Source organism: Mus pahari, chromosome 8 (genome assembly GCF_900095145.1).
Source record: "Mus pahari chromosome 8, PAHARI_EIJ_v1.1, whole genome shotgun sequence".
NCBI classification, from domain to species: Eukaryota; Metazoa; Chordata; class Mammalia; order Rodentia; family Muridae; genus Mus; species Mus pahari.
This window is the reverse complement of record NC_034597.1, coordinates 17885351-17896786: the sequence shown is the minus strand read 5'-3', so window position 1 is coordinate 17896786 and position 11436 is coordinate 17885351. Positions and strand designations below refer to the sequence as shown.

The window sequence follows — 11436 nt, the reverse complement described above, 5'->3', positions numbered from 1 at the left end:
AAAAAAAAAAAATCTAAAAGGTACAGATTAGCAGATGGCAAGAATGTCTAAGTTTTGAGAAAAATAGATGGATATAATTGAGTATAATTTATAATAATAAATTATAATATATAATCATTGAAAGTTCAAGCTATTCTAGATTTAAAAAAAAAAATCTCTAAATTCAAGCTAACATAAACTTTAAGCCAATAAACTTAAGCTGGCATTTACCCTGTTAAATAAGAGATGGGGAAAATATTACTTGACCATTTAAGGTAGTGTATTAATAATACAGATGCTAACATTTAATTTATATAGAAACTAATTTTAAACATTAAGCTTGTCAGTTGAACTGGTTGATACCATCTACTATATAACTATTAATAAGTGACATTTAAAACATTAAACCTGAGCCTGTAAAGACCACTTGTTCTTCCAAAGGACCCGGAGTTCATTTCCCAGGACCCTCATGGTGGCTCACAGCCTTTTGTAACTCCAGGTCCAAGGGGCCCACATCCTTAACTGGCATCTCTGGACTCCAGGCATGCAGGCAAAACACACCCATACCTGTAAACTTAAAAATCACCAAGAAAAAATAAACAAAAACTAGAAAAAACAGCTGTTGAAGCAGTCGGTTCAGCTTCCAATTTGATTATTTTGATAGGACTCTCTTGTTGATGTGTCAAAACCCAAGCTCCGCAATGTTTTGTGGGTTTTTCCTGAGGGTTTCTGTGTAGACCAGGCTAGCCTGGAACTCTAGATTTGCCTCCTATAATGTGAAGATTAAGGGTGTGTACCACCACCACTTGGCTCTGTAATACTTTTTAATTGTTCATTTTTAAGCTTCATTGGAAGCTGGGCGTGATGGTACAAGCCTTTGGTCTCGAAGGCAGAGAGGCAGTTAGGTCTCTTGAGTTCAAGGCCAGCCTGGTCAGAATTACAGGATGACCAGGCCTGTTACCAGGTTTTGAAAAACAAAAACAATTTCCTTGGGACACTAAAAAACTATCTCCATCATATATCCATTTTGCGGTAACTCTAAGCCTATTTCATCTGGCAACTCTCTCTCATACCCTGGAGAGTTGCCATTGCATGTCTCCTTAGGATACTGAAATAGTCGTAGGTTGCATTTTTGCTAGTTTATATGTGTTTCTAAGAACTATTGGGATTGATTCTGTAGGGAATTTGACAGTTTAGTTGACTTTCTTATATTGAAAAGGCACTTTAAAAAGAATTTATCATACATAAAGCGTTATTGCCAACCATACATCCAGCCAAAGTGACATAGAAAATACTCTGTATTTTGACAGCTGTTAAAGGTGGCACATAGCAGTAATCCTAGCACTTGGGAGGTGGAAGCAGATAAATCCATTCAGTGTCATCCACAGCTGTTTAGTAAGTTGGAGGAGGTCAGTCTGAATTATGAGACTGACCAAGTACAGTTAAAATAAAACTGGGTTAATGGTAGTGTTACAGATTATCTAAAACAAATTACATAACCCTTTCATATTTCCCATCCTAATCTTTCCCTTATTCTTAAACTGGTGGTATTAACTTTAAGAGCTTTTGGTATTTGAATGTCAGAGAAACCCTACTTAAAGGTAGTTACTCCGTTTGCCCGGGCAGCAACCCCTTTACCAGTCTCCATGAAAGGACTTTCATAAATACGTACTTCAAAAACATGTATTTTGTGACTGGCTTCTTCCATTTAGGCTGTTTAGGTATTTCTATGTTGTAGCATCAGTACTGGGATTTTTAAAAATGGATTTTCCATTGTTAGGCTATACTATATTTTATCAATCTACTTGTAGGTTAATGGACATTCATACTGCTTCCACAAATAATTTTGCTATCTTTTTGTACAATTTCTGTGTGGGTGTGTGGGTGTTTTCATTTCTCTTGGGCATTCCTCTTCCACAGGGCAGAACTGTTGGGTCATGTGGAAACTTACCTTTTGAGAAACTGCTAGATTACTGAAACCAGGTGCATAATCTCTACCAGTAAAACATGAGGTTCTGGTTTTTACACATCCTCAACACTAAGTTTTCTGATTATAAGTATTCTTGTATGAAGTATTCTGCTTTTACTTTTTAATTTACATTCCTCTTTTCTCTAGGAAACATGAGTTCCCTACTTATAAGACTCCAAAGGGATTCCTAAAACAGCATCACACCCTGTATGATCTTGTGTGTGTGCATACATACTTATGATAGTTTAACTGATATAAGTACAATATACTAATAAGATATTATAAGTTATTTGAAACTTAATTCTTTTTAAACCTTCCATTTAATTTTTAAAACATGGTGGAACACAAAAACTGAAATTGTGGAAAGTAAATGTGTAGACAGAATACCATACATGTCTATTTGAATGATACTACATCAGGACAAAAAAACGAACCACTATTAACTAAAGACAGAACAGTTCCTAAGAGCTAGTCCTTGAGTGCCCAGTGAAACTGAATGCATACCACTCGTTTGCAGAGTAGAAATTACAAGTTGCAAGGGAACCTAGTTTCATTTCTTCTACTATAAACACTGACTTAGAAGGCAGCAGTCACACAGCTGCCTTACTTCTTGACTGAATCCTGGTATTGCTGTTTACCGAGTTTGTTAGTCACTTAAACATGTTACGTGGACTACAGAAATAACCTTGTTGGGGCTGGAAAGATGGCTCAACCATTAAGAGCACTGACTGTTCTTCCAGAGGTCCTGAGTTCAATTCCCAGCAATTCCCACATGGTGGCTAACAACCATCTGTAATGGGATCTGATGCCCTCTTCTGGTGTGTCTGAAGACAGCTACAGTGTACTCATATACATTACATTTTTTTATAAAAAAAAAACTTGTTACTAATATTTGCCTAAATGTAACTAACTACAATGCTGGAATTAAAGGTATTCGCCACCACTGCCTGGCAAATATTTAAATTTTTTTAATTTTATGTGTTTTTTTTTTGTCTTCATGTGTGTCTGTTAACCACATATACAGGGCCCACAGAGGCCAGAAGAGAGCTTTGGAAGCCCTGGAGCTGCAGTTAGAGAGTTGTGAGGCCCCATCTGGGTGCTGGCAATCTGGAAAAGCAGCCAGTGCGTAACCACTAAGTCATCCCTCTAGCTTAGTTTTTAGTTACTGTAGTACTAACTTACACTCCAACTCCTTAACTTATGGAAGTTTCATATTTTCTATTTTATATCCCATAAAAAACACACACTGTACTGTATTTTAGTTTTCTCTAAAGAGAAAGAAGACCTCTCTTACTTGGAAAGAAGGGCTAAGGATATTTCAATCACATCAAATGAAGCACAATAATTAAACATACTTTATCCCAATAACTTATTTCAGATACTCGGAAACTGCTTAACTTCAGTTTACTTTGCTAAATTCAGTGGTTTTTATTTTGTGAACAATATAAAAACACATTTTACAAGCATGTAATTGACTTCAGAAATAAAACTTTGAAGCTGGGTGTAGTGGTTCATACTTTTAATCCCCACACTTGGAAGGCAAAGGCAGGTAGATATTTTAAGTTCAAAACCAGCCTGGTCTACAAAGCAAGTTCCAGGACAGCCAGAGCTGTTAAAGAAACCCTGTCTCGAGCACAAACAAAAGAAATACATTTTTTGATCCATGAGTTTATCTACATCTGTAAGAACTATTACAAGTCATAAAAAATCAGTTTATAATACATGAGACAATATAGACAAAATTCCACTCCAACCAGTAGATATGGCATGTATCACAGTTGCCACTGTAACATGGAAGTCGTATGGTATACTATCTTGTGCTGACATTTGAAATGCTAAATCCCACTGTTGCAGGACTTTCTCTGTCCAATCACATTAGGGCAGTGGCAGACCTGAGATTGGACAAGAAAAGGGGGCGGAGCTAGGAGTTGTGGGGACAGGGAGAGGTCACAGGAGGGAAGCCAATGTGGAGGCAGACAGGAAGATGATCCTGATCCCACATGGTTTTAAACAGTCACAAGTAGCTAAGATTTTCAAAGTTAGAATATTAGGTCAAAGTTTTATCAATTGGCTCTGAAATTATTGTATTGGCACCTTGTAAGTTGTGATCTTGTTATATAAATCTGATTGGATAATTAAGCTTTGAGAGTCATGTTTTGGAAGAGTAGTGGTGGTGTACACCTTTGATTCCAGAACTTGGGAGGCAGAGGCAGGCGGATTTCTGAGTTCGAGGCCAGCCTGATCTACAGTGAGTTCCAGGACACCTAGGGCTATACAGAGAAACCCTGCCTCAAAAACCAAAAAAAGGTCATGTTTCTACTGGGTATCTAGGTGTTGAGATGGCTGATCATGAAGTGTGTGGGGCATTGTAATGAAGGGAGATGAACTCACTAGCTGGGAGAGAGTAGCTCAATGGTGAGAACATGCCGAGCGGGACCCTGCTGGGACAGTGTTAATAGCTCACCAGTACCAGTACTAGAACAGGAACGCGGACTGGTGGGGCAGGAGAGATGGCAGGTGGACTTTTTTAATATTGTCTGCATCCCACAGTGCTTATGGACTATTCTCAGAGTAGCATCATTTAGCTATGCATTCCACCTAATGTTAGTTGCCAAATGTATGCATACCCCATTTGTCAAATTATTTTCTTTGAGAAAGAGGTCTTATGCTGGCCTGGCCTCAAACTCAGTAAGTGGATGACGATTTCTGCCATTTCTGTGGCACGTGATACTGGGATCAAACTCAATGTATACAAGGCAAGCATCTACTGACTGAGCTTCATCACCAACCCCTTCATACTCTGCTTCTGGAGTTCATATTATGACAACTTGTTCCTCTTCTTGATCTGACCTTTGAACTTCATAGCTTCAAATGGTATTCTACTAGAAAAAATAAAATTCTTCATAGTGCACCGTACTTGAATGCACATGATAACCCATGGTTAAGTCTACTGACAACGTAAACCATAAGTAAATTTACTAGGATTTGGCCATATTATGTAAAATGTGAAGATTCACTTTGTTATGTAAGGAAATCAGTTTCAAATATTGCAAAGGCTCAAAAGAACACACAATCATGTTTTTTAAAATCATTTTATTAGGAATAATTCCAAATGGGTTATGAAGAAAACTTATTCATTGAATCTGATGAGTTTTCAAAAAATTCTTAATGAAGATATGTTCATCAATAAACAGTAAAATACCAGTAGAACTATCATATACTGGGCAAAGAGTCAGGCTGATTCCAAAAGCAACATGCAACATAAAAAAGATAACAATATAAAGGAAGACAATCTGCTGAGTATTAAAAGTTATCTCAATATGAACTCTTTGCAACCAGCACAGAATTAGCTATCAAATCCAAACCACATCAAAGTTTGGCTGATAGAAGCCAGGAGTCAATGTGAGGGTAGGGGGTAGGGGTGGGGGGACTCCTCAGTATAAGAAAACTGAATAGTGTTTTGGAGCACGGCCCTGGCCTGTACAAGCATTATTAGAAAAATCTTTTTTGGCAAGGGGTAGAAATAAATACAAATGGAATGCTACATTTTTAAATCAGCAGACTGTCTGAGGAATGATAAAGGTATCAGTAAAGTATCAAGGGAATAACTTTGAAACATTATTGTTGTGGGCTCAAAAAACACTCAAATCTGTCTAAAGGTGTCACAATAGCTATGTATCCAGGCATTTAGTTTCAAGGGAAGCATAATAATGGATACTTTTCTTTCCCAAGGAGAATTTCTCTTAAACCCAAGCACATTGCTAAATAGCAACATTGTTCTTGGTAAACAATAATTGGCAACAAAACAAGTTTTAAACGCTGTAATTTCTGCCCAAACCTGTCTCAGATATCCTTTAATAACCAAGATGCAAACTAATTTTGTTGTAACAAGCCTAGACCAATTCTATCAAACATGTCCTTGGTTAGATATCCAGCTTCATTTAACGTTTTGAAAGTTCATTTGACAGCCAATCCAGTCCCTCATACAGACCAGTTCCTTGTGTAGCACAAGTGGCTTGGACATACCACTGTAAAAAAAAGAACAAGAAAACCCTTGATTAACAAGACAATATACAGTGCCATTTTTAAACAAAATATTAAGCTCCTCCCCATAAGTGCCTAAGGGCAATACTGAGTCGGTAGTTACAAGTATACAAAAAAAAGTCACAGTATTGAACATAAGGAAAGAAGTACTTACATCCCACAAACATGAACTTAATTCTCTAGCTAGCTACATCTATTCTTCAATGAATTTATCAGTTTACCACTCTCTCACATAATCTGAAGAATAATGGGAAAATCTCAAACTACCTCCGTAATCCATAAGATCCTCATTATAAACTGAGGTGACAATGAGCCTGACACATGATTTTTGTAGTGCTAGAGATCGTACTCAGGGCCCCGAATGTGCTAGGCAAGTCCTCTGTCATTAAGCCACATTTCCCAGTGTAAAAGGGGTAAATTTCTGAAAGATGTTTGTTGACACTTTTATTTTTAACAGAATAGTCTTCTTTCGCCTTAGAATAAAATGTTATTTTCATGTTGTAAGGCCACGGTAGGTTTATCACATTGCCAATTATCTGAAGACCAAATACCCTATTAGCCCAGCAGGGACAGGAAGACAATTTCATATCTCCACACAGAAAAGTTCTCTTATTGTGTATCTTTTTTAATCCATAGAGGACACTGCAACATACTACACAACATATAAATAGTATCTGCCATGCTGGCAAATTAGTGCAAAGCTCTTGTAAAGGACAGGACACTTGGTTTTTGACAGTATCTTTTTAAAAAATAAATAAATAAAAAACAAGGTCTCATGTTTGTGATACAATTTATATGTATGGGGATATTACCAACACATCAATCACTGATGTAAAATGTTAAGCTATCTGATAGCAGGCAAAGTATTTCTTGTAATTTTGTATTCAAAATATCTTCAAAAATGTATCAGTAGAGGTTTCTTCATAAGGTTTTCTTTTAAAGTTAATAAGCAAAGAGCACTGAACAGTATGATCTAAGTTACAGTTGATATATTCTGGGCTTTTTATGAGCAATCCAACATGTAAGGGCTTGGTATGACTGCATACTTGCAATCTTTGCACTGAGGAAAGAAAAGCAGGAGGCAGGAGGATGTCCCTAAGTTTAAGGCTAGCACAGACTATTTATATTTAGTGAGTACCACCTAAAAAAAAGCAATCCAAGTATAAAATTCTTGCTAAGTTGGAGATGCTATTCAGTGTTAGGGTGACTACCCTAACTTGTGCAAGAAACACTCTGGGTTCATATCCCAACACCATAGGGAATAGTGAAACTAAATAGCTAGAAAGCTATTTGAATGATACAAATTTAAGAATGTCTGTAACCTCTACATATTCAACTCAACATTGTTAATACATCAATACAGAAGATAAAATTAAATAAAAATAAAATTTAAAAATAGAAAATCAGTATTTTTAAAAGCAACATTCAATGCAGTTAAAAAAAAAAAAAGTCCTATGAATCATATTACCATATTTTTACAAATCTCCTGTATTCCAAAGGAAATAATTATTATACATTTAAACTGGGCCAACATTGTGACATATGCAGAGGTGACCAGATCTCTGAGTTGAGGCCAGACTAGTAGTCTACATAGTGAGTTCCAGTCCAGCCAAGACTACAAGTGAGACCCTACCTCCAAACAGTAACAACAATCCTAATAGACAGCTGAGTATTGGCCTAATTACCCTGACACTTCACCAGAGAGGAGCTTAGTGTCCCCTCCCAATACTTACTGTTCTGTTCCGGAGAGATTGAAGACCTAACTTGTCTGTCATCTCACTGATGGCCATAGCGTTTGGCAAATCCTGTTTGTTTGCAAAAAGGAGCAACACTGCATCCTGCAGCTCATCTTCCAGAAGCTGGAGATAAAGGTTAAACCGTTAGCAGTTACCCACCGAAAATCAAACTAACTATGCACAAAAGTCTTCCTAAATATACATTTTATTTAACATTAAACAAGCTACTGAACACCAAGTAAATTTCTCTATGTAAATTTTTAAGCACTCTTATAAATCTCATATCCCTCAGTTTGAGCAAATAAAGATTTGCCTCTAAGAAAAGAAACATGTTTTGCATTTGTTACTGTTTCTCCCCTAGACTAGCCTCAAAAATTGAGATGTTGCTGTTTCTGCTTCCAAGTGCTGACAATCACAGGCCTGGGCTGCCATTCCTGCAGCACAACTGTTTAAAGCCAAGCATCCTCCATTCTATGGTGTTCATTACCATTTAGCCCTCATGATTACCCACTCAGGTTCAGAACTGACAAGGATGAAAATAGGTATCAAAATATGTATTCCATGATCATGGGTACTTAAGTAGCAAGATTATTTAGGTATGATCTTTTATTTTTTTGGACTCCTATCTTTTCCAGTACAAGAAGTGTACCAAGAACAGTAGCTATGATATATTCTATAATGTGGATATAACATGCTATATGGAAGACTCTGGTCTTAAATGATTACTACACTTACATGAAATCTAAAATAAGTGACTGTTATACAGGAGCACAGAAGGCTTTGCTGTGCATTCTTAAGAACTTGGATATTTTCCCAAGTTTATTTCTACCTCTAAAATGTGTAGCCACTGACAACTCTCAAAACTACACACCTTGCAAACAATCAACTGGAAGGTTATACTTACCATTTTCTGCAGCACAGCTGCTCCTTCCTGGATTCTTTCACGATCATTGCTATCTACCACAAAAATGAGACCCTAGGGAAAAATTTTTCCAATAAATTAAAACAGCCACACTAAATATAAAATACCCACCAAAACAGTATTGAGAGTTATTTAGTTAGACATGGGGTAGAAAATATGTTCTTGTGTCCTGGCCAGTTTTACCTCAAGTCATCAGAGGGGAAGAAACCTCAAGTAAGAAAAGACCCCCAACATGAGATGCAGCTGTGGGCACTTTCTTCATTAGTTACTGACACAGAAGGGCCCAGCCCATGGTAGGTAGTGCTGTCCCAGGCTGGTGATTCTGAGTTGCTTTGATCATAGTGTTTCATCACAGCAGTAGTAACCATAACTAAGACAGAGGGTTTAGAGTTTTTAAAAGTCTCTAACATGGGGCTAACAAGATAGATCAGCAGGTAAAGGTGCATAATGACCTGAGCTTGATCCCCAGAACCCACATGGTGAGAGGAAAGAGTAGATTCCTCCCAACAATGCAAGCTGTGTCTCAGAGGTGCACCCCCCAAGACAGACAGAGACAGAGAGACAGGCGGGGGGGGGGGGGGGAGGGAGGGAGGGAGGGAAGGAGAGGAGTGATTTTAAATTAAAAAGAAGAAAGTTTCTGTTAAGGTTAATTTATGTCAGCTAATGCAATCTGACAGGAAGGAACCTCAGTTGAAAAAAAATGCCTCCATAAGATAAGGCTATAGGGGTTGGAGATGGCTCATGGGTTAAGAACACTGGTTGCTCTCCTAGAGTTTCTGAGTTCAATTCACAGCAACCACATGATTGGTCACAACCATCTATTACTGGGATCTGATGCCCTCATCTGGCATGCAGGTATGTATGCAAATAGATATTTAACAAAACAAACAAAAACAAATATCAGGCTACAGGCAACACTGGGACATTTTCTTTTTTGTGTGTGGTTTTTTCGAGACAGGGTTTCTCTGTAGAGCCCTGGCTGTCCTGGAACTCAGTTTGTAGACCAGGCTGGCCTTGAACTCAGAAATCCGCCTGCCTCTGCCTCCCGAGTGCTGGGATTAAAGGTGTGCACCACCACCGCATTTTCTTAACTAGTGACTGATGGATGAAGCCCCAAGCCCACTGTGGATGGTGCCATCTGGGCTGGTGGTCTTGAATTCTATGAGAAAGCAGGCTGAGCAACCAAAACGGCAAACCGGTCAATAGCAATCTTCCATCAGCTCCTGCATCTAGGTTCCTGCCCTGCTGGAGTTCCTGTCCTGATTTCTTTTGATGATAAACCATGATATGGAAGCCTAAGCCAAATTAACCTTTTCCTCCCCAGATTGCTTGATCATGGTGTTTCACCATAGCAATAGTAACCCTAAGACATTCCGGTTAAAATAAAAACCAAATAAACATCAGGAAGATAAGCTCAAGGCTGATATATTGAAAATGTAATTTAAGCAACATGTGATTTTAACCTATCAATCCTACTTCAAATCCAAAAAAAAAAAAAAAACCAACAAAAAACCAAACACAAAACATATATGCACATAGACAGACAGACAGATACATGCAAAGCACAAAAATCATATTAACCAATGACTACCTTTCTCCACACTAAGAGAAACAACTGTAGCCCTTTTCCCTTCCCTGCCATATTTAAGTAGCAGAAGAGCTACAGGTCTTGGGGTGTAGTGTAGAAGAGTGGAATGCTTGCCTAGCCTGCTGTGTTTGAGCTCTTACACTGAGCAAAACTGGGTCTGGTGTTACACTCCTCTGTGATTGCAACATTCAGGAAACAGAGGCAGGAGATCACAAGGGCTATCAGCTATAGTGACTTCCAGGATGCTACTATGGGCTATGTAAGACCCAGTCTCAAAAGTGAAGAAAATGAACAAACAGAGGCAATGATGAAGACAAAAGGAAAATAAACAAAGAATCCCCAAAATTATGAGTGATGTTGATTAATGTATGCAGTAAAAGGCATGTACAAAGTGTGAAATGGAGAGACAACACACTTTCTTGCACTAAAATAAATTGGAGAATTGGATAATGGTACTAACATGTTGTTTTCAGGTGTGTGGTTCTAAGAATAACTTCCTGATAGTTTAATCATCTTTAAGAAAAAGTATTTCATTAGTAACGGAAAAGAACTGTTTATACATATAATTTCTTCCTCTTTAAGTTAATATATTTAATTTTTTTGAAATTAAAATATAATTCCATTATTTTTCCTCTTCCCTTTTCTCCATCCAACATCTCCCATGTAACCCCAAACTCTGCTCTCTTTTAAATTCACAGCCTCGTTTTCTTTGTTGTTAATTTATATATTCCTAAATGCATCAACATAACCTGTTCAGTCAATAGTTTTTATATACTTCATCATAGGAACAACAACAAAAAAAATCTCACTCTAAAATGTAGCCTGCTAACTCTCTAATTGGAGGAAACAAGCCCTAAGTACACATCTCATGAAAAATTCAAGGTTTACAAGATCAAAAGAAATTCGTAACAAAAAGGTAAATTAAAAAAGTAAGAATTTAGAAGATATCTGCAAATATTACCATTTTATACAGCAAAAGAAGTGGCATTAGAAAACAACTGATTTAAGACCTTTTTGAAAAATTTCAAACTGGACAGTATATGAAATTCTCAGTTAATGAAACAGTAGTTAAACTACATCTCTGTTAAAAGTATGTACCTTGCCGGGCGTGGTGGCGCATGCCTTTAATCCCAGCACTTGGGAGGCAGAGGCAGGCGGATTTCTGAGTTCGAGGCCAGCCTGGTCTACAAAGTGAGTT

At 37.6% G+C, this 11436-nt stretch overlaps 1 protein-coding gene across 1 annotated transcript in view; it reads right to left on the bottom strand.

Moving 5' to 3' along the window:
- Positions 1-5024: 5024 nt before the first annotated feature.
- Positions 5025-11436, bottom strand: part of Arf4 (ADP ribosylation factor 4) — a 19310-nt gene continuing 12898 nt past the window's right edge. Inside the window, exons 4-6 of the mRNA XM_021203059.2 lie at positions 8633-8704; positions 7726-7851; positions 5025-5976 (exon numbers count right to left, since the gene is read on the bottom strand). Of these exons, the coding sequence (XP_021058718.1) occupies positions 5890-5976; positions 7726-7851; positions 8633-8704 (285 nt within the window). The 3' untranslated portion in view covers positions 5025-5889. The remainder of the gene's footprint in view (positions 5977-7725; positions 7852-8632; positions 8705-11436) is intronic.